Raw genomic sequence first — 23,364 nt, forward strand, 5'->3', positions numbered from 1 at the left:
AACTCGGTGGGATCTCGCGAGTGCTGCCAGGCTCCCGCGAGGCTGTGCGCCTGCGCAGTGCTGGGGCTGAGGAGCGGGGCCGGGGTGGCTGGTCGCCGAGCGGGCGGGGATCGTCGCCAACATGAGCGGGACATTGGCCAAGATCGCGGAGATAGAGGCTGAGGTACCTCCCCTCCCCCCACCCGCTGACGGGGAGGGCCGATCTGCCGGCTCCCCGGGGAGCGGCCGGAGGCGGCTGGCTAGGCCAGCTGCCGGTCTCCCGGTGCCGGGCGCTGCGCCCGGCTGCTGCCCCCTCCCGGCCCCGGGAGGCCGTGGTGCTCCCTGCGGGAGGCCAGGCTCCGCGCCGGGGTGACGGCCCCGCAGGCTGCTGATGGGGGATCAGGGCTCCTGGGTTCTCCGGCCTACTCGGGCGGCTGGAGGGTGCGGGGGGCTCCGCGGGCAGAAAGTGCCGGGCCCTGGCCTCCCCCCGGCTGCCTCCCCGGTGGGTCAGTAGCGTCGCGCTGTGACTTTCCGCAGATGGCCCGGACGCAGAAGAACAAGGCAACGGCTCACCACTTGGGGCTGCTGAAGGCTCGCCTGGCCAAGCTGCGGCGGGAGCTCATCACTCCGAAAGGAGGCGGCGGCGGCGGCCCCGGAGAAGGTGGGTCGCCCCTCGGGGGCGCCGCTCCAGAGGCGTCACTTCCCGTTTCCGGGGGCAGTGTGTGGCGGTAGCTGAACCAAAGGGGCGTCTGTTGACTTTTGGGTGCCCTAACTTGCTCCTAGGGTTTGTCTACACGGCCGCTGGGAGGGCGCTCCGCGGTGCTGGTGGACAGACTCACTGGATCCGCTCCAGCGAGCTACTAAAATTGGACTTGTTAGTCTGTATTCGCAAAAAGAAAAGGAGGACTTGTGGCACCTTAGAGACTGAATCCGATGCAGTGAGCTGTAGCTCACGAAAGCTCATGCTCAGATAAATTGGTTAGTCTCTAAGGTGCCCCAAGTCCTCCTTTTTGTAAAATTGGACTGTGGCACTGCTGCAAAGCGTGTCCCCGATAGTCTCAGAATAGTGGTGGCAGCTACAGCGAGGAACCAAGTGAGGTTTTTTTTCTTTGTTAGATACAGAGCCTCAGACAGAAATTGCTTTAATCTCTAGGTATTTGGTATGTAGATTTATTGAGGATGTAGTGAAAGGGCTGCATTAGCAGAGACCTGAGATTGGCAATTAATGGAGCACCTTGCAGTAGCCCTCATTTTTAAATGTGAAAGTGTAGTCCATGTTAAGTACATCGGTGAATATGGAGTATCAATTCTGAGAGGAGTAGGTAGACTGTGCCTCTATAGTAAAGCTACATGGACTACATTTCCTTCCCTTGGAAAGTATACGTCATACTAATGGGCCTCCTCTCCAACATCAGAGGACCTTTGAATTTTCTTGTTAATTTTTTTTATTATGTTGTAGGTTTTGATGTTGCAAAGACTGGTGATGCTCGAATTGGGTTTGTGGGTTTCCCCTCAGTGGGGAAATCTACTCTGCTGAGTAACCTTGCTGGTGTGTATTCTGAAGTGGCAGCATATGAGTTCACCACACTAACTACTGTGCCTGGAGTCATTAGATACAAAGGAGCAAAGATACAGGTGAGAACATTTTGCTCACAAGGAGGGGTGTATAGCTTGGCTCTGGCTGTAGCTGAACTATCTAGTCTGATGTTAATAAGTTAGAGGTAAAGTAGTATATGGGAATGTTTTGAGAAGACACGTCTAAAAACCTTTTTTTGAGTTTTAACTTTAAGCAGTTGTCAGTACTTCTCACTGTGCTTCAGTGGGAAAGTCCTACAGCAGGGGAGTTCTTCCTCATTTCATATAACACAAATCACCATGTTTCATTCCACTAGTACAGAAAGGGAATTAAAGTTTGGGGTGTTGTGGTGGATAATCAATCAGCTGAACATGAGCTCCCAGTGTGATGCTGTGGCCCAAAGGGCTAATGTGATCCTTGGATGGACAAATGGGAAATCTCAAGTAGGCGTATAGAGGTTCTTTTACTTCTGTGTTTGGCACTGGTGTGACTGCTGCTGCAACATTGCATCCATTTCTGGTGTCCGCAATTCAGCAAAGATGTTGATAAATTGTAGAGAGTTCAGAGAAGAGCTACAAGAATGAATAAAGGATTAAAAAACATTCCACGTAGTGATAGACATAAGGAGGTCAATCTATTTAGTTTAGCAAAGAGAAGGTTAAGGGGTGACTTGATTACCATGCCCGAGTATCTACTTGGGGAACAGATTTTTGATAATGGGCTCTTCATTCTATCAGAGAAAGACATAACATGATCCAGTGGCTGGAAGTTGAAGCTAGACAAATTCAGACTGGAAATAAGGTGTAAATTTTTAACAGTGAAAGTAATTAACTATTGGAACAGTTTACCAAGGATTGTGGTGGATTCTCCATCACTGACAATTTTTAAATCAAGACTGGATGTTTTTTCTAAAAACTATGCTCTAGGGATTATTATGAGGCCTGTGTTACACAGGAGGTCAGACTAGGTGATCTCAATAGTTCCTTTTGGCCTTGGAATCTATGAAAGCTATGTGTAGTATTCAAAGGGGAAATAATTGTCTATTATTGTTTACTCAGATTGCCAATAGATTCAGTTAATATTAGAAATGGGATGAGTTCTTCCTTTGTGGGAAGAGAGGCATTCTGTACATAATGGATTTCCTTCCTCTCTTCTAAACACACAGCTTCTTGATCTCCCAGGAATTATTGAGGGAGCTAAAGATGGGAAAGGAAGAGGCCGGCAGGTCATTGCAGGTGAGTATTGCAGGGCTGGAGGAAGCAGTCAGTCGCCAATTTATCCATTATCTTTCATGCTGGTGGAAAGGCCAGGTTTCAGAGTGATTGTTGTATGGGTCTGAGATGGCTTTCTGGGCCCTGGAACTCCTGATATGTGCTGTCAGTATTTCTAATGCTGTGGAAGCATTGGTTTCTTTTTATGATGAAATGAGTTATTTAATTTGTAGTCAGTGGAGGCGTAGCTATTTTCCACTTGCATGGCTAGATTGCCTGAAGGTTGGGCTTTTCCTAGTGCTGAGATGTTTTGTGTCATCATGGCTTCTGCCCTGAAGTGCACTAATGCTTCAGAGTCCGACACAATTTCACATTAAACAAGGCTGTTTTTAATTTCTCTCTCTCTCACTTGTTTCCTATGCCTATTATTGTGGTATCAAAACATAGACATCAGGGTTATTTCAGCCACTTAGACTCTGACCTAAAGAATCAAACATCTGCATTAGGTGACATTATTTGACCAACACTTAAAAGACTGGTAACGGAAAACCAAATAGATTATAGGCCAGAAAATATAGTGATGCTTTAAAAATGTGACATGACTTATTCCTTATTGGTTCTCATGGGTTTCACTAACTTCATCATGCCTCGTCTTAAATTCAGCCATGAAATAACTTATTGCTCACCCAACGTGCCAGTGTAATGGCACTGAAGATTGAAGTTCTCTGTTAAACTGGAAGTACAGCTCGGATAGTGGGAGTAAGTGTTCCCCACATTGCTTCCCCAGCTGACTTCAATTATTACTTCTAGAGGTAAAAAGATAATTAATTCTCCAGGGCCATTCAATCATTGGCCTTTCAGTGTGCTATCCAGGGTATTAACTAGGTAGGTTTAAGTTCAGACTAGATGATTTAATGGTCCCTTTTGACCTTAAAATCTCTGAACTATAAGATTGCCATTTTTATGTGACGTAAACACCAGAAAATAGACTGAGACTAGAAATTCAGCTCTTGTAGACCTCTGAACAAAGTTCAGAGGGTAACTAAATTGTAGTTGCTACCAACCTAGGTAGGGTTCAGCCCACTGATGGTATCTCATCTTGTCACCAACTTTGATGGATTTTTGTTTGTTTGTTTGTTCTACTGGTATTTGAAAGGGTGTGTTTATTTACCCTTTTGAGAAACTTTATTTTCTGATCCTCAGTTGCTCGAACCTGTAACCTAATTCTGATTGTTCTGGATGTACTGAAACCACTGGGACACAAAAAGATAATTGAGAATGAACTCGAGGGCTTTGGAATACGGCTGAACAGCAAGCCCCCCAACATTGGTTATAAGAAGAAAGATAAAGGTGGCATCAACCTCACAGCTACTGTAAGTATGGAAATTGCAACAGGCTGTTACGATGAGGGATTCAGAAAGCTGCTTGATTCTAGGAAGATGCTTTTGCCATGAATGGAGAATCTGGAGGCACTGGTTCTGTGATTAGGAAAGGGTCTTTCTTCTGCATCTTGGGTGCCTGTTCTTGCAGCAATGACCTTTTTGGAGGCAGTACTTGTTGTAACTAAGTGAATGGAAGTGCTGCTTCTGAAAACATCTTACTACAGCCATTAGTGGGACAAGTGGGATCAATAAGATACTACTGTGAATTGAGGTTCCTCTCCACTGGCCAGAACCCATCTATGCCAAAAGCATCCGCTCCAGTGATGTGCAATATATTAATTATTTCTGGTTAGTAGGCACTTTGTGCTAGGTGTTGGCATCAGTAATTGTAATAGCTGACGGAATGTAAACTCCTCCATTCCCTGTCTAACTTGTGTCTGTTACAGTGCCCTCAGAGCGAGCTAGATGCTGAAACAGTGAAGAGCATCTTAGCAGAGTATAAAATTCATAATGCTGATGTCACACTGCGCAGCGATGCCACTGCTGATGACTTAATCGACGTTGTTGAAGGAAACAGGTACTGTGTCAGGGCATGGAAATCCTGCTGGGTAGCATGCCTACATTTAAATTACAAAAAAGCTATTCTACAAAGTCTATTTCCAATACAAGCCAAGATATTGATTGCAGTTTCACTAGTCCTTGTTTCATACCCACTCTCAGATAGTTTTTCTTATGAGAGTAGAAGGAAGTAATTTTGGGTGTTGCTGACATCCTCATACCACTGTTTCCTTCTCTTTGCAGAGTTTATATCCCATGTATTTATGTGCTGAATAAAATTGACCAGATATCCATTGAAGAACTGGATATCATTTACAAAGTGCCACATTGTGTACCAATCTCTGCTCACCACCGCTGGAATTTTGATGATCTGTTGGAGAGAATTTGGGACTACCTGAGGCTGGTGCGAATGTGAGTTCTCATGGCTGCTGGATTAGCTGGGAGTCCTCATTCATCCATTCTAGATATAATGGCTTCTTGCAAGCAGGTACAGAACGTTGTCATCAAAAATCTGTTTTATTTGATAAGTAAATCAGAAGCCATGCGGTTTGTCTGCTGTACAATAGGGATAACAGACAAGAGCTGTTTCCTCGGCTTTGGGATCTGTGTTGCCTTACTTCCTAGTAGGAGGATGAAAGAGATGCTGTGAAAGGATAACTTACAAAAAATCAGGACTCCCACTACAGTCTCAAGAATAATTGTTCAAGATGTGATTTAGGGTGGTGTGGAAACAAGACCCTGCTGTGTTAAAAGGAAGATTGAGAGTGGGGGGAAGGGAGGTAGTGCTTGTTATTGGCTGATATGTCACTCTGTATTGCAGCTACACCAAACCTAAAGGACAGTTACCAGACTACACTTCTCCTGTGGTGCTTCCTGACTCCAGAACCACAGTGGAGGATTTTTGTATGAAGATTCACAAAAATCTTATTAAAGAATTTAAGTAGTAAGTACTGTCTGCAAAAGACTGTTACCATATGCCAGAAATGCAGTAACCACCCCCCCCCCCCCCGCATTGTCTTTCCAGTGGTATACACTGGGCCAAGTTTTTTTTACTTATTTCCCCCCAGTATATTTATAACTTGAGGAAACTGCAGGACTTGACTTTCTAGCCTGACTGGAATAGAATTCTATTTGTCTTCCGTTACTGTTGGCAGTGGTTAGACTACATGACCCTTGTGGTCACTTCTAACCGAAGTTCCCTGTAAGCTGTGCAGCAGCCTGTTCAGTGCCATGCAGGTGCTCAGGGAACCTGCCAGGGGAGGGGTGCCCATAGGCGCCAACTTACCCTCTAGTTGGGGGGTGCTTGATTTTTTTTTTTCCCCTCTCCACTCCAGGCCCCGCCCTGCATCTTCCCTGCTTCCTCTCCCAAACATGCCCCATTGTTGCACTCCCCTCTTCCCCCCCTCTCCCAACATGCCACAAAACAGCTGTTCATGGTGGGTGGGAGGGAGGGGGAGGAGTTGATCAGTGGGGACAGGATGGAAGGAGCTTGGCTGCCAGTGGGTGCTGCTGCTGAGCAGCACCTGCTAACTTTTTTTTTTCTGGGGGTGCTTCAGCCCTGGAGCACCCACAGAGTTGATGCCTATGGGGGTGACCCTTCCCCAGCCCCAGCTCAGCCCTGGACCAGCTGGGGCGCCAGCCCGGCCTGGACCTGCTGTGGATGGCAGGGAGATGCCTATCCTGCAGCCCCAACTCTGGAGCTGCTGTGGCAGGGAGAGGTGCCTCTCCTCCACAGCCAAGGTGCTGCTGGGCAGAGTTCTCTCTTCCCCCTGCTGTACTCCTGGAGCACTCTCCTTCACCCCCAGCTGGAGTCCTCACCTCCCCCCGACACCCCAATCCTCCTGCCCCAGTCCTGAGTACACCCCCAAACTCCTTTGACCCCATCCCCACCACATGAATTTTATGTGCACCAATATGAAGGTGATGTCACACGTCACCTCTATATTGGTGCACATAATTCATTCTGCACGTGTGGGAAAAATTAGAGGGAACACTGCTTCTAACACTATGATTCTAGGGTTAGATTTAATGTTTCTGTGCTATTCTGTCTTCTGGCTTACTTGCAAAATGCTCTCCTGGGACTATATATGTTTAAAAGCCTGAAAATAACTAATCCACAGCATGATAGGTACTTTACTTATCTGTACAAGGGACTGTTTTGTTTTGCTTGCTTAATAATATCTGTGGCTGCTTCTACTCTTCAGGTGGAGTTGAGACAAAGACCTTTTGCCCATATACGAGTACCTGCTCAAATGATATCTTTTTAGAAAGCTACCTTCTGTATATACAGAATAGCACCTGCCTGTCACAGTAAGCAGGGTGTTTGTTATGTGGCACTGCTATGCCTTGTAAGTTAATTTTTTTTCTCTCTCTTCCCTTCAGTGCACTGGTCTGGGGTTCGTCTGTTAAACACAATCCGCAGAAAGTTGGCAAAGATCACACACTTGAGGATGAGGATGTCATTCAGATTGTGAAGAAATAAAATTGTTCCTGCTAACTTGCCATGGGGGCTGACTTTGTCAGTGTGACTTTCTTCCCTTATGCTCAGCTTTGAGTGCTGTGGAGGGGGAAGATTATGTTGACAGTTGCTTCCTTTATAGTGATAGACTGCCAAGGCTAGAAGGATGTTTGATTACTGTCAGGCAGTGTCACAATTCTGATAAAGATCTGAGAAGTTTCTTTTGGGGACATGGTGTGAAACTAATGTGTTGGGTACTTGCATGCTTCACAAGGGTAAAAGGATTAAAATAAAGCCTTGCGAGCTTTGAAAGTTGTATGCTTTCTGGCAGGAAGAAGGGAATTTATACAAGAGTGAAACTAATTGTTCTTTACCAATGCAGAACTCATATGAACCCTACTTTCAGAATAGGAAGGCCTGGTTCTACCAGCCTTCACAAAAGGTGTTTGTTTAAATATTTAAGGGTTTATGCCTTGCAGCTCTGCAGCTGATTCCTCATATTTGGCTGTTGCTCAATGATACAGAGGACTGAGGGATGTTACCATCATCTCATTAAATATTTAATTATGCTGCTTGGTAGGGCCATTGGTCTACATTTCACTTTGTCCACTTAAGAATTTACCTTTCTTGGTGCTCTTTTGTGGTAACTTAAGTTCTGCTTGGGTAGTAACAGGATGCCCTTTGTTTAGCATTGAATGGATAATTTTGGATTACAGGGTGCAGGGATATTCCTGTAGTGTTTCTCCGAAGTTCTGCTACTTGATATTACAGGAGAGTCTTCTGAAAGTCGATTTCCCTTTTAAGATGTAAAGCCTTGCTAGTTTCTCTAGGGAGATCTACAAATTGCTATTAAGATTAAATGTTTAGGGTAAAAAAAAGTTTGATTATGGAATACTTCTGTCTGTCCTAAGGCAATAAGGTCATAGGAGTTTTTTTCCTTCTCAGAAGTATAACTGACTTTTGCAATGTAGAAGTAGAATATTCATGTGGTCTACAGTACCTGTTACTGCTGCCTTTCTAGAAGCAAAAGCATGCTGGAATTTACCTAATGCTAAACAAACTTAATCTGGTTAAAGAACAATCAGTGGTGAGTGCTCCTTGGCTATAAAACTAGCCAAGAGATACAAATTTAACATCTCTCAACTCTTGTATGTTGGCTTGATAATCAAGAGATAATGAATGCTGGTGGAAGCTTTAGCCTGTTTTACTTTTATACCTAAAAGTAAGCTAATAGTTGTGGTGAAGGTAGTAGAATCCCTTCAGGAACAGCCAGCTAGAAAGTCATTTGGGATAACCACTTTCACTAGTAATTTGCCAATGAATTATACAAGGTTCCCTCTGCATAAAGGCCTATAGCATGGAAGGATATTACAGGAGCTTCTCTTCCTGGCTGAGATAAGGACTAGGAGCATGCCATATGCAATTCATGAGACTACTAGTCTCTTCCATATTCAGTCTGGAGCTGCATTACATAGGTACAAGACTATTTACTAACATTCTAGCTCCAGTTAAGTGTACTGTTGAATTTAGGTTGTTTACAGTAAGTGACCACCCCCCTCTGTCCCAACACTAAAGCCTCATTAAAAGTGCACAGAAAGGGAGTTTGTGATAGCTTTTATATTGTACAAATGAGCTGTATTTACTTGAATTTACTGTACTGCTCTGGAAAAAGGTTGTAGTACCTACAGTCAGTCATGAGCTGGAGTGCATGAACCAGTTAAATTTTGAAGCTGGTTTAGAACTGGTTGTTAAAGGTTTAGGCAAACTCCAGCCTGCAGGATGGTCCTGTCTGGCCAGGTCTTCAGCAGTACAGCCCTCAGTGCTGCCAGAGACCCAGAGCAAGTGAAGGACCTGCTGCTGAAGTGCCACTGAAGACCTGCAGCAAGTGAAGAAATTGGTTCTTTGGATTTTGGCAGTCTACAGTCCTTTCCTTATTTTATCACTAGGCTAAGGCTTGCAACACAGTACAGTAGTGAAGGGTTTTTTTTTTAAAGTTCTCTCCTTTTCTCTTCCCCCCCAAAAAAGTAGAGGTGGCCTGGTGAAACAACCCTGTACTACAGCACCAGTTCAGCCATTTATAAGTCAAAGATTAAGGTGCTTTGCAGGATTCAGTAGCCTTCTGTGTTCTATAGCAGGGGTTCTCAGCCTCTTCCTTTGAGCCCCCACCCCTATGCTATAAAAACTCCACACCCCACCTGTGCCACAATTGTTTCTGCATGTAAAAGCCAGGGCTAGCATTAGACAGTAGCAATCAGGGCAACTGCCAGGGGCCCCATGCCCCAGAGCCAATAGCTCCAGCTAGCTTTTGTCATACTATAGATAATTTGCAGCAGTTGAGGTTTGGAAAAATATTAGCAGTTGGCAGCTGGAAAGACCAACCTAGGTGTTTTTGCTTGAGCTAGTTGACCAAGGAAAACTTTGGCACTTGACTTCCTGAAGCCCACTTTTATATGTCCCTGGACCAGTGGATTATTCAGACCAGAATGAATAATCTTGTTACAAGATATTTTCACAGAACTTACATTTACAGTGTAACCACAAGGCAGTCAGAAAAACATGACAAAGGAACTAGTTACTGCATTTGGAAATCTTAAGTTAGGGTTCTGGTTTACAGCTATTTTTTAAAAAGAGTATTTTTGCTTAATACCCCCATGGAATAACATGGCAAGAAGCAAGTCACAGCAAAAGGGCAGCTATCATCTGAAGGGACAGTTCTGTTTAAGAGCAGTTGAGGCAGAAAGCTGGTAGAATTGACTTTTATTTACAGAATGCTATTGGGAAGTTAAAAATTTATGAAAAGTTTTACAAAGATGAGCGGTGATTGTGTTTTACATCATTGACCTTGTTGAGTATGAGTAATAACCAGTGAGACTTTATACTAAATAGTTGTGATCCCAATAGATTCCACATTAAAGGTGCCCACCTGCTTTTTCTGCACAAAAGTCTACTTATCTGAAACCTCCTGCAGCTTGCTGGCAGTTTATAGAATAGTCGTGATTTTCTGCTGCTAGTTTTGCATTCAGAGAAGAGCAAATCTTGGTGAGAACTTGGAGTTTGCTTTCACCTTTTAAAAAAAGGTACAATGTCTGATAAGCAAGTAAGGCAACAGTACTAGACTCCAAGTGAGAAAGTGAATGCAGGAATCATGCAGTAGAAAGATGGGAGTACATACACTACCTGATGAAGCACAGGCTTTAAAAAACCCATTTTTAAAAAATATACACAATAGGCTCAGAATACCCTCACCCCTGAAAGCAGAAGAAAAAACCATCCAGATTTCACAGTAACTGCATCAATGGATGCATGCTAGATGGGACATGGTGCTGGGACTCCCCTCTACAAATAGAGCTGGAGATTAGCATAGAACAAGTTACTGTAGCTATGGTTATGTAAAGAATTAAGGGTTCTAAGACGCTGAAGAAAGTTAAAGGCTCAATTTGTTGACCTTTAACTTTGGAAGATCCAAATTAAAACAATAGTGCAGCTAACAAGAGGACCAGAGCCAACCCTGCTGTGAGCACTATGACAACCAATACAGTATGCATTTACCTTGACTGAATATGGAGCAGTGTGCAAAGTCTTGGGCTGCAGACTAAAGCACTGACCCTTTTGGCTCACTGCACCACGTCTCCTCTTTGAAGCAGTTTCAAGAAACTATTCAAGAAACTATTTTGATGGAAAAACCACAAGGAATCAGACATTTGTTGTACAAGGATCAAGTTGTGGGCTTTTACTTCAACTTCAGCTACACTGAATCTGCACATTACATAAGACAAGGAGAAATGTGCTGAGAGGGAGACATGAGAGAAACAGCAAGAAGAGAAATCAGCTTTATCTTGTTCACTCACACACTTGGCATTTGCAACTTTAATCTTAAACAAAAGTCCCACATGTACAATGGAGCGATCCAAACCATAGGCACAACTAAAGCTCAACTTATCAGCTACTCTTATGTACAGCTGTATAGGTTCAAAAAAGCTATCCTAGGTATATATACAAAAGATTGTTTATACACAAGTTTGTACACAAGGGTCTATACATTTAATTTTCTGCAGGAGGAACCCTTAGCTGCTCCCTCTACACCAGAGGTTATCAGCACTTCATTCACATATTTTACAAAAACAAAAAATAGACATTTCCAGGATTAAACTGGCTTTGTATTGCATCTAAATGTCTTCAGGCTTCATGGTTCAAGCCATATGGATCCTTCAGTCTTGACCCAGACATGGAGACCAGGACAGGTGCCATGTGCTTTAGTCTCTTGAAAAGAAGTTCTGCACAGAGTGCTAAAAATAAAAGCCCCAAAACAAACAGGTGAAGCACAATGTATACTATCAGGACTCTTTTTCCAGTCTAAAGAAACAGCTACCCAGCCTCCTAGAGGTCACTGCTCACTGCCGATATTCCAGTTCATCTACACTGATGACTTTGGATGGCATGGAAGGGAGGGGCTGCTGCAAAACATCTGAACCAAACCATTTTGCAAGGCCAATAGGAGAACCACTTCTCTGGCTGGTGTGATGGTCAAGCTGTGAGTGTACATGAGGCAGTCCAGTCCGAGATGGCACATTCTGAGGCGTGGTTTGCACACCAACAGCAGATCCCTGTGCTCCAGAAGCTGGAGAGTGGAGAACTATTAGAGGTAGGAGAAGGGGGGAGGAGGGAGAGAAAGGTAGAGAGTTAAGGCCAGGAAACCCCTTTTTTGGTCCTAAGAGGAATTGTGAATGAACAGCTAATATGGAAACTGGACAGGGCAAATGTGAGCTACTATGGAGTTCAGTATTTACCTAGCCTAATAACTGCATGTTGATCATACTGATGCCACTGTGCAGCAGCAGCAACTCAAATTAGTACATTTACGACTAGAGGAAACCACATCCAGATCTCAGCTGAAAGACCATCAGCATGAGTGTCAATCTCAAAGATTAGAGTAATAAGAGTTGGGGGTTATCCAAGGCCTCCCAAATAAGGGAAAAAAAGGTAGAGGAGAGGCAGCTGCTCAGCCCAAGTAGATGGCAGAAGTACTAGGAGGTGAAAAACCCACTCCAGCAGCTCCAAAAAAGGTCACCCCCATGATCCAGGGAGAGAGTAATCATGCTACAGTTAAGTGGAAAGGAAGGTTCCGACTTCCCAAGCTATCTAGGGAATTTACATTCTCCCCTGAAGCCTAGTTCTTGTGGATGACAGTTTCCTACTTTGAAAGTTTTAACTGTAGCATACAGATACCAGGTGCCTTCAGTTAGCTAAGTTCATTCATTGAACATGGGACAGTACAAAGGAGTTCCTAGGGTGCAGATCTAGTCAGGTCTAGAAGGCCATAATTATCTTTGATTCTCTTGTTTAACCTACCTGATCGCTGTAGTTGCTGTTGCATCATTGCCAGCTGCAGAGGTGTCCCAGAGCGTGGGTTTAAGAGGTGATGGCCAGCTGTTGGTAATGGATAAAAAGGCTGGCTGAGGATGGGAGTAGATATTCCCTGTATGTGAGACAAGTCCATCCCTGGAGGAATCATACCTATTGAGTAGACAAGGTTGGAGAAGCTCATTACTTTGCTTTATTAAAATGTCAGAAATATAAAACAAGGAGCTTTATTTACAAGGAACACTTGTTTAGTAATTGGTTTGAGAGAGTACTGTCAGCCTTATGAAAGGTGTTTGTTGTATAGGGAAAATAGCCTATTTGTAGCAATCACCACATGTCTTAGTCTTGCATTATGTAAGGGTGTCTGTGCTTCTTTGAGGCTAAGAACAAGTTTATTTTGAAGTTTCACCCTTGCAGTTAAGTGGTACAAGTAAAAGGATTACCTGCTTGCAGCAGAGGAAGATGTTGTGGATGCATCCCCTGTGCCAGCATCCTCTGGACCAATCCTGGATGCAGTTGATGAGTAGGTCGTACAATTGGTACATGGGGAACAAGGGGTACCTGGTGAACAGGACGAAGGAAGGGAGACCCTGGTACAGGGGAGGCTGTTGTAGGAGTCTTTCTGCCAGTTGATTTAGGCCTGTAGTCTTGTTCTTTGGTGCAACGGTTTGGCTGAGAAAGCGGTGTAGAACATGCAGAGCGTTGCAATGCAGCTAGTTTGGTACCTATAGCAGGTGAAGGATCTTGATCTGCATTCTCCACCAAGCTAGCTGATAGTAAGTTATCTGTAGTCAAATTAAAATAGGACTTAAATCTGATTTCTAGTTGTGCAATGTACAAAAGGCAGAAATGTCTTAAAGCTAGGTATGGTATTTGCTAGACTATCAATTTCAAGTCTGGAAGATATACAAGAGTCTGAATTTAGTCAGGTGTCTTCCTACCACTTGCCTCCTCTGTCCTGGATTCCTTCAGAAGTCAAAGGAAAGTTGAGGAAGCAATGAGAAGAGTCAGTATTTGAGTTAAAAAATCCACCGTTAGTGTCTCAGCTTTATTAAATTCACACTGAAACACTGACAAGCTAGGTCTGAAAACCTAGCTCAGTACAGTGATGTCCTTCAAACCTAGGTTCTTCAGATTAGCTACATGAGCCTACCAACAATGCCCTTGTAGCTCCAGGATTGGATGCAGTCTTTACTGCTAGAGGAGCATGCCTGGAAATCCAGTTGGACAGGTTATAATTTAGAAATACAACTAAGTTTGATTAAGTGATAATTGTTTTGCCAGTAAGTTTGTATTCTGGGGAGACATCCAGTCTTAACTACTGGAATTAATCACATGCAAATTGGAGGCAGTCCTTACTTTTAGCACTCAGTCCTTAGCCCCTTGGAGACTGAGGCACCCACAACCACACAGAATATTTCTAGAGTTAGAGGGGGGAAAAGAATGCACAGGATTACCAGTTTTCCCAAAGATGAAAAATTTACAGGCAAGACAAGCTTCTCATCTAGTAAGCCAACTTCCATAAAAATTTAACTGCTAGAAGTAGAAATGAAGAAGGATCAACAAGCGTGTTGAGGAATAGAAGTAGTTACACAGGAGGAAATATCCTGGTAACCAAGGGCAGAGTCAACTGAGGATGCCATGTCCACTAACGTTTAGTTAAGGTGAAGAGAACGAAGCTGCAGCTTTTCAGATCTTAAGAGGTCTCTCCTCTCCTACAGAGGCTCCTCCATTGCAGCAACCTCTAAGCCCAGTCCTCCATCAGTGTATACTCATGCCATTTTTAAGGTTACTGACTTAATTACTCCAAACCCCAGCTCAATTTTGTAGTCAAGTTACAAAGTTAATCAGTGGATGGAATCTAACCATGTGAGGCAGAACATCTGAATAAGAGGTGCTGTAAGGCTATTTACATCTAGCCACATTAAATTCTAAAATGCAATGTGAGAGGGGTAGATGTTTTACCCAGGTATTCATCTTAAAGAAATCTTGTCTGGCTCTTGATGCCATTATAACCACTTTCATCCCCGCAATCTTCCATTGCATTTGAAGCTGGTTCTACAAAACAAAAATCCTACAAGGTGCAGCTGAGGTATCAAAAAAACCAAAACAAAACTGCTACTGGATCACTGTGGGAGTTAGAAATCTTTTACCAGGCTATATTTAGTCAGCTGAAATGACTGTCAAAGGGAGTAGAGAAAAGGGCCATTATTTCGTTTGTGACTGGTCAGAAGCAGTTGCAGAATCGTCACAATATAAATGTCTCAGTTCCAGTTTACCCTTCTACCATACTATTTTTATTGGGTCAACCAGTTACTATTTTGAGCATTTCTTCTTAACTTCTGCTTGGGACATCCTTTAAGCAAGGTGACAAGTATCTGCTGAATAAAGTCTCAGCTGGCAGAGCAAGTCATTGAAGGGCAGTCTCAAGAGTTCTAGATTGCACCTGATCCCCAAGAACTCTTCTCAAATAAGGAAAGGATGGAAGTGTGTCTAACATGGGAAAATACACAATTCCTACCAACCTACCCTTTTCTAATAGGTTAGAAGCCAAAAAACCCTGTTTGCAAGTCTAAGCCATCATCAGCATTTAGATTTTTCAGGTCATCCTTTAGACACCACTGTGCAACTGTATCCAAGAGGACCTGACCTTCAGAAAAAGTGAGTTTATCAAAGCCCACAGTGGTGGATTTTGCTCAGGGAGAGGTCAGTTAGGTTCCTAGTAAGAGGTACAGGAAGTTTGAAGTACATCTTCATAAACACTGTCCTGGAGGTTGGGAATGTCTTAACACTACTTTAGAGACCAGACTTTAATTTAAGGAGCAGGAATACACAAGGCTAGAATCAAAAAAGTTGTGAATTGTGAATCTGCCTTCAAGAACAAAGCCATTATAGTACCTTCGTGTGTCCTTTGCCCTTCATCTTTACTATCACTGGCTTTTATTTTCCCAGAAACTGTCTCCTCCTTATTTTTTTCTTTGCTTTCATACATCTTACGAATCACTGAGGTAGGCGTGAAGGAAGGAGAAAGCTGTGAAAAGAGTAACTGACAGTGAGCAAATGATACCCAGAACAGTTAGTATAAGGTACAGTAACTTCTCACTTAAAGGCATCCCAGTTAATGTTGTTTTGTTGCTGATCAGTTAAGGAACATGCTCATTTAAAGTTGCGCAATGCTCCCTTATGTCATTTGGCAGCTTTGTCCACTGCTTGCAGGAAGAGCAGCCTCTTGGAGCAAGCTGGTGGGGGCTTGGAACCAGGGTAGACTGGCATTCCCCTTATCAGCTCCCCTAAGTTCCCTGTGCTGCAGCCACCCAATTGCCAGCAGTTGAGCTCTCCCTCCCTGCACTGCCATGTGCTGCTCCTGGGAGCCTCCTGTGCAGGGGAGGATAGAAGGGGGGCTAATGTCAGGGTATCCCCTCCCCCTACTCCTGCCCCCCCAGTTGCTTACCCCTTCTCCATATAGAGCAGGGTGGGGACAGGACAGATAGAGCTTGCTGGCTGCAGCTGCTATCTCAACTTCCTGATCTTTTTAAAGGCAATGTACTTAGAATGCCATCAGCATACTTAAAGGGCAATGTGCATCTCTCTCTCCCCCACACACAGGGTGTGGGCCTGTGCCATGCTGTCTCCCCTCCCCTCATTTGTGCTGCCTTGTAGAGTGAGAGGCTACATTAACAAAGCATTCCCTGGGAAATATCCAACCCTCTTACTTCACCACCTCAACCAAGCTTCACAATCATTGCTGTGTACAGTATTAAGTTGGAGTGAATATATAAGTGAGTTTGTCTGGTGAAAACAGTTTCCCTGGAACTTAACCCCCCATTTACATTAATTCTTATGGGGAAATTGGATTCGCTTAACATAGTTTTGCTTAAAGTTGCATTTTTCAGGAACATAACTACAACGTTAAGTGAGGAGTTACTGTATTAGGCATTATATCTGTTAGTCTGCAAATAGAGAAATTTTTTTTTGCAACCCTGCACAAGGTCACATGCATCCCAGTAATCAGTATTTTCCCTTCAAATAAACATTCCGCACTTAAAGGCAATATTTCCTGTCATGCCTAATGTGGTTGAGCCCCCAACCAAGATTTTTTGCTTGTCTTCACTATTCTGGGTTTATTTTCTGCTTTTACTTTTTATGAATCTCATTTTACCAGAAGTGCATGAGTTTGTACTAGAAGAGCCCAGAGATTTAGAACAAGGGTTCTCATTGTGTATACTTAAGGATTTGTCTGCACTTGACAGGCAATTCAGATTAAGAGAGGGTGTGAATTTAAAGCACAGTAGCTATTCCTGAGTAACTCCATATGGTGACGAGAGACTTATTCTGGTTTAGCTCTAATCCACTTTCAGTGATTAACTCCCAGTGTAGACAGGCCCTTAGATTCTCATGAAAGGCACTTCCCCTCCCAAAATTACACATCTTTGTGGCAACTATAAGAATTGCTTACATGGAACCAGTTATTAGGTAGGTGTATTTTTAGCTGTTTGATGCAGCAGCTTGAAAGAACCAGAATGTGGTGGCCAGACTTCTTGCTATGGGCCACCAGCAAGTGCTCTGCAGACCAGCTAGGGAACTATTGTCCTTATATCAAGAGGGGACTTTTCTGTACTGTAGTGCATATTTTACTTAAACTCAAATGTCAAAACCTTTATTTTTGTTCAATTGTGGATTAACTGATGACAAAGCTACTTTCATAGATTTAAGTCCTACATAATTTCAGTTGAATTAATTGCCATTTAATGTTTCTAGTAAAGGCCCAAATTCAAGAGTAGTTAAGATTCTAGATTCTTAACTCATGATCTGATAGAGCAGGAGTGGGCAAACTTTTTGGCCTGAGGGCCACATTAGGGTTCCAAAACTGTATGGAGGGCCAGGTTGGGGAGGCTGTGCCTCCCCAGACAGCCTGGTCTCTGCCCCCTCACCCCCTCCCAGGGCCCTCCTGCCCCTAACTGCCCCCTCACCCTCTATCCAACTGTCGCCCAGAGGGCTGGCAGCTAGCCTCCTCAGCCAGGAGCTCCAGGGCCAGGCAGGATGGTCCCATGGACTGGATGTGGGCTGTAGTTTGCCCACCACCTATGTGATAGAATGCAAGTGCTTAGTATTTGTTTTTTTGGGGGGGGGCAAGGAGAGAGGGAGAGAACAGGATGGGACAACACACACTGTGTCCCATGTTGGGAACTCAAACATTAAGACATCTAAAAATCACTAGTCATGAAAACCTAAATTTCAAGGATTAACATGAAGGCCTGAATTTTCATATTAAATCAATGAGAGGCTGAGGACATTGTTCCAAACCTAAGAGGTAATCCAAATGAGGTTAAGGAAGTAGAATGACTAACACTTGGATGACCATATCGTATATGGTCATCCAATGTGCCAATAGAGATGAACTCATCCAAGCCACAAGTAGTTATTCTCAAACTGCATTAATCCTACCATAAGTTATTTACGAGGTATTTCAAGAATAGCATCAATGGCAAGGTATTTCAAGAATGGTAGTATGCTGCTTTAAAGTTAACCCTCTTCCTCTCCATATTAAGGAAACATTGATGCAAGTACTGACCATGCTAGTGATGGATGCACTAGGAGCTGGAGAAGACGCATTCCCTCTGTGGCCTGGTGCTGGAGACTTAGTCACTCGCTGCTGCCTATGAACAGACATGAATATTAAGAGGCGAAGGCAGCATTATAGTCTTGGTAATCCTGCTTTTCACCTTTTTGATGCTAAAAAAATAGGTATAATTTAGGATATACCAAAATTAGTGACTGCCCAGGTATCAATGCGGTATCTCCAAATTTCACCCTTTATAGATCACATTGCCATTTAAGTGCAAATAATAATTTCCTGCTTCAAAACAATGAAGTAGTCATTGTGCTGTTCAAGAAAAGCCTGTACAGCTGATTTTTCCTAATTGCTATTTTCACTTGTGGGTAAAGGAGGACTAGATTCAATTTTCTATCCAGTAGTTTTGGTGTTTAGTTAAGATTTTTCACACAGTCTTTATAGCCATTAGCTTCTGAATAAGCTTAAAATGTCATGTATCTTCCAGTAGTTCTAGTTTTTTTGGCTTCTCATTCTACAAGTTCTAATTACATTAGAAGTAGACTCAAGATGGGTGCTTTGCTGTAAAGGGTGTTTAATATACCTCAGTCCATGAAAGCCAGCCAAGATGCTAGACAACCAGCTTTCAAGGTGGACATAGCAGGTGAATTATCGAGTCCTAGCAAAGAGGTTATATGTAAAGTGGATGGCCTGTTTACCCACAAAGATACATGTTTCATGCTATGCTTGAGCTCTATTGCTTAGCAAGCAAATTCCAAGATCAGCTTTATTACTTTGGCCTATGGCAATGCATACACTTGCCTAGCCACTGAGCCATGAGAACAAGGTGTTTTACTTGTCAGCTGCAATTAATTTAAGTTCAGGTTTTTCCATATGATGATGTTTACTAGGACTGTTTCTTTATCTTCCATGACATAAGTTCTGAAAGCCTATTTTCTAGTCAGGCACATTAGTCTGCTTTACATCACACCATAAGCCAATATAACTTCCTGGCAATAAGGCTAGAATAGGTGCCTTGAAACCAAAGTACATCATTGAGGAAGGGTAATGAGCAATGGACTCCACTGAAAAGGAACGGGGCATAGAAAAGGTGAAAGGCATGCACTATCATAAGTAAGTGTTTTCCAGTCAAGCAAGTTTAGAATCTCACCTGTTCCTGAAGCCATCTCTGCTTTTGTCCATTTGTGGTTTGCCAAAACCTGGTTGGTAGAAATTTGCTGCCTGCATGGCTAAATCATGTGGTAGAACTAGTCCCTCTAAGGCAGCTTGCTGCATCTCCAGTGGACTCATCTGAAGTCAAGGAGGAGGAGGCGGCATTAGAATCTTAGTGAAACTTATTTATTTTTTATCCCAGATCTTGCACTATTCCATAAAAGGAAATACAAAGGTTTGAAATAGTTGAAAGTACTCACAACTACACAGTCAACAGGAGTGGCAGACATTTTAGTAAGTTCATCTGAAAGTTAAACTTGCACCACTGAGTTACTGTCTCCAATTCATCTCAATATACTGTTGCAAAAAAGTACACATAGTTCTAAAGACATTTGAGAATAGGCCCACTGGGCCCAGCAACAGTGTTATCAGACTGGAAATGATGGCAAGTGCATTCTCACGATCCAAGGCTGAAGCACATCTCCCCCAGGAGTGCAAGAGTGAGGTGCTGAATATCATGCTTCATCAGAACTAAAGATTGAATCATAGAATATCAGAGTTGGAAGGGACCTCAGGAGGTCATCTAGTCCAACCCCCTGCTCAAAGCGGGACCAGTCCCCAATATTTGCCCCAGATCCCTATATGGCCCCCTCAAGGATTGCACTCACAACCCTGGGTTTAGCAGGCCAATGCTCAAACCAATGAGCTATCCCTCCCCTCCTGATTCAACTACAAGTAGCATCTTCATGGTAACTGCCAATATGAAAGAATTAGCATTCCATCATTCAAACCCCCTACATTCCCAATAGGTCCTGCAAGAAATGGTTAAAAAGGTGCTCATTAATAAATATTTAAGTTTCAGAAATCACTGAATCTAACCTGTGCAGCAATTGGGCTCATTGACTTCCGCATCCCCTGAAATGGATCACTGAGCAATTGCCGAGAACTTGGTCCAAAACCTATAGAATGACGACAACTTTATCTACAAGTTTTAGATTAGACATTTATCCTCCCTTGACTCCAGCCCTCTCCCCAGTTACCTTTCTTGATTCAAAAGGTGGTTAGATGGATTGCTTTTGAAGCTCCTCAATACCACTCTAGCTTACTTGCAGATCTGTGCAAAGCATCAAGGCATTTGTCTCAGCTGCCCTGGGAAGCAAGCTATGCTCTTTGCACTAGACTGTGCCAGCCAGTGCCTGAAAGAGTATTTTCTTGTTCATAGCACTGTGGTCTACAGTATAAAGTATAATTAATCTTTAATTTGCAGTACTATCAAGGTCCAACCAAGTCAGTTGGAGTTTTCAGACTTGCATCAGCAGCAGGTGGGATTCTTTGAAGAGGCAGAGGAGACAGATGGCCCTTAAGGTGGTCACCCATTAAGTGTTAGATGTTACTGACCAAAGTGATTCTCTGAATTCAGCTTTAAAACTGAAGCTTCGAAAGAAAATCCATCTCCTCTTCCCTATAAGAAGTTCTGCATGCTAGAAGCAGTCTCTTACCAATTGGTGAGGGGATCCTATGACGGAGGTAGTCTGCAGAAGCAGCCCGAGTTGGAAACACCTGTGAAATTGGAGGGGAAAGTGCTCGTTGGCTCAGCAAAGATGCTGCAGGTTCCAAGCCACTTATCAAGCCACTAAGAACATTGGATGAAGCAGGTCTGGCAATGGGTGGACCAAGAAGTTCCTTGGAGAAAAAAAGTAATGAATAGCGGTCAAATATTGACATATTTATATAGTTCTCATACAATCTGCAGACAGTAGTACTTGTGCCACATTGACAGCTATACACATACAACGCAAGTGTGTACATGAAGTCTGTCAAGTTAAGTTTAATGGCCCATCCAGCTTCTCTTTAACAGAAGAAACTAATCTCTATAATTTTAGTGTTTTTCCTCATATAAAAGTTCTATTGTCTGGAAAATTCTGTTCTGATATTCCGGACAGTTGTCTGTGGCAAGTTTTGAATAGCTAGTTCTCAATCTTGTCAATGACTTAGCATGTCATCTCTCCTATACACTTTTTCTGCTTCTGTCTGGTGGGAATGAATCTGACTATTGATATCCCTATTGCAATCCACAATGTGTGTAAAAATCACATTTTGGGATGATCTTTTGCTTCTCACACAAGAGAGTAAAGGAGCATTTCAAGGTGACAATCTCAAAAAGAAATACCTGCAAAATGTTCTTTGGGAGAGGTTGGCCTGGGATCTCAGAAGGAGACATCAAGTGGCTTTCAAGGCTTTGCTAAGTTAAAAAAAAAAACACAGTTTCTCACATCTGCATGTAGTTTGTAAAGATTTGATTATAATAAGGAGGCTCAGAACCCACACCATTCCCATAACTTAGGAGACATCCACCACAAGATGTAGTGATAAAGATCCTTGTACATACTTCATTAAGAGTCAAACCACCTTCTTATCCCACTGATAATTACAATCTCATAATTTAAGTCTTTGATAAGCACTGCTAGCTAAACAGCTCAGATGGGTCCCAGTTAAAACTGCTGATTGTAGGTCTGACTGAGGTCCAACAGATTTTCTAAATTGTCAAGTGCTCTCAGTGCAGGCTTCACTAGCTTTTATCCGTTAAATTGCATAGGTAGCTAAATTTGTGAAATACTTTGTAAGTTATGCTATAGTTGCCATAAGGATGATAGGAAATTGTGGGTGACAGGGGAGTCAGTCCACCATATGAAAAGAGGTGAGATCTGATCTAGAATACTTTGAGTCCATTTCTGATGCATAAAATTGATTATCTTGATGCTTGCATGGTAATCTATGGGGGATGTAAAAATTAACCAAGTGATGAAATAAATTAAGATGCCCGACATACCTTGCTATAAAAATCTTCCCACTCACCCAGTTTGCTTCTGATCAAATACAATGTTGAAGCTTGAATGAGTAGTCCAGCAAAACAAAAGATACAAAATAGCAAAATAACCTTGTCCTCATCCCTCTTTCCAATATGTGTGAGTGACAATTATGTTGAAATTTTTTAATTTTGGTACAACATTAGTTTAACAGATAAGCAATTTCTATTTAATAGATGTATAGTTACAAACTTTGTAACTATACAAGACTACATGCCTTGATATTGTCAACATTTGGAAAAAAATCAAAGGGTTTAATAGACTGGGACATGGAAAAGCCCTCCTTTTTCCTACAGCTATCATGCACATACTCCAGTTCTTAATTTGTGCAATCCATTATCCCAGAGAAACTTCCAATTCCAGCAGAGAGACCAGTACTGAAGGAGTGCATTTATAGTGTATGAAAACCTCTATTGCACTTACATGGAAAGAGTTTGTTTCAAGAGTCTTTAGAGACCCACAAGTCATAAACCCCAAACCTTCCAGATATGCATAACCTGGTGTTTGCAGATTGGAGAGAGACTGCACTGGACTAGATGAGAAAAGCTGAATTTTATTAAAATCACAACAGTGTGGTTCTTTTGACCTGTGTCTAAAGACAGTAAGTGAGTTGTACGTGTGTCTTTGTGCCTTCCAGATTAACTATGCTCAGTTTCTGCCATGTGTTTTGCCATTTTAGCAAGATAAAACCTGACTATAAAATAAGTTCACAGCAAGAATTCTACAGGCCAAATTCATACCTCAAGTTACACTTCTGAAACCCCACTTTCTTAATTTTGCCTTCATATATGGTTCTGCATAGAAAGTTAGAGGTTGGATAGGTATAGTGAAGAGCATGAGTTGTCCTGAGAAGTCTTACTAGTGATTAAGAAAAATAATGAAGTTGACTTTCAAATTCCAGGTTGTTTGCAAGTTTGGAAATTAAAAACAAAAAAGAAATCAACTGACTTGATCTGAAGTTAAACAGAAATACATAAGACACCATATTCAAGTTTTGCCACCATTTTTACAATAACTAAAGATCCATTGGTTTAAAGTGCATTTATAGTCTGAAGTCACAATAATGCATCAAATACTTCCTACTGGATACAGAGATCACATTTGTTTTCTGAAAGATTAAAGTTTAGTATAATTCTCAGGTCTACCTCATGTTAGAGATAGTCATGATTTACTCCATTAAGTAAAAGACGTGCTATTTTAAAATTTAACAGTCTTAGTATTGTACACTGTATCTGTATTAACACAATT

The 23,364-nt window shown here is 42.6% G+C and overlaps 2 protein-coding genes across 4 annotated transcripts in view; one reads left to right on the forward strand and one right to left on the reverse strand.

The window, feature by feature from the left end:
* The first annotated feature begins 9 nt into the window (after nucleotides 1-9).
* Nucleotides 10-7,203, forward strand: DRG1 (developmentally regulated GTP binding protein 1). The gene is made up of 9 exons (XM_048821100.2): nucleotides 10-163; nucleotides 517-640; nucleotides 1,439-1,614; nucleotides 2,721-2,790; nucleotides 3,970-4,139; nucleotides 4,595-4,725; nucleotides 4,950-5,117; nucleotides 5,527-5,649; nucleotides 7,089-7,203. Exons 1-9 carry the CDS (start codon nucleotides 122-124, stop codon nucleotides 7,186-7,188), a joined length of 1,104 nt encoding a protein of 367 aa, XP_048677057.1. The 5' UTR covers nucleotides 10-121; the 3' UTR covers nucleotides 7,189-7,203.
* Nucleotides 7,204-10,864: 3,661 nt separating this feature from the next.
* The window catches only part of EIF4ENIF1 (eukaryotic translation initiation factor 4E nuclear import factor 1), a 35,132-nt gene continuing 22,632 nt past the window's right edge, over nucleotides 10,865-23,364 (reverse strand). For all 3 annotated transcript variants that reach the window (XM_048821098.2, XM_048821099.2, XM_048821096.2), the window contains 9 exons: nucleotides 21,420-21,491; nucleotides 20,749-20,932; nucleotides 20,129-20,208; nucleotides 19,248-19,387; nucleotides 18,098-18,182; nucleotides 15,424-15,556; nucleotides 12,969-13,310; nucleotides 12,514-12,678; nucleotides 10,865-11,797 (listed from right to left, as the gene is read on the reverse strand). In XM_048821098.2, the coding sequence (XP_048677055.2) occupies nucleotides 11,556-11,797; nucleotides 12,514-12,678; nucleotides 12,969-13,310; nucleotides 15,424-15,556; nucleotides 18,098-18,182; nucleotides 19,248-19,387; nucleotides 20,129-20,208; nucleotides 20,749-20,932; nucleotides 21,420-21,491 (1,443 nt within the window). In that variant the 3' untranslated portion in view covers nucleotides 10,865-11,555. The remainder of the gene's footprint in view (nucleotides 11,798-12,513; nucleotides 12,679-12,968; nucleotides 13,311-15,423; nucleotides 15,557-18,097; nucleotides 18,183-19,247; nucleotides 19,388-20,128; nucleotides 20,209-20,748; nucleotides 20,933-21,419; nucleotides 21,492-23,364) is intronic.

The sequence above is a fragment of the Caretta caretta genome, chromosome 15 (genome assembly GCF_965140235.1).
Source record: "Caretta caretta isolate rCarCar2 chromosome 15, rCarCar1.hap1, whole genome shotgun sequence".
In the NCBI taxonomy this organism is placed as follows: Eukaryota; Metazoa; Chordata; order Testudines; family Cheloniidae; genus Caretta; species Caretta caretta.

Bases quoted from the DNA above. Each gene is read 5' to 3' on its own strand.
- DRG1 (XM_048821100.2), top strand. From the start codon at position 122: ATGAGCGGGACATTGGCCAAGATCGCGGAGATAGAGGCTGAG. The intron at 1,615-2,720 runs GTGAGAACATTT...CTAAACACACAG, and splicing joins ACAAAGGAGCAAAGATACAG to CTTCTTGATCTCCCAGGAAT. The intron at 4,726-4,949 runs GTACTGTGTCAG...TTCTCTTTGCAG, and splicing joins GACGTTGTTGAAGGAAACAG to AGTTTATATCCCATGTATTT.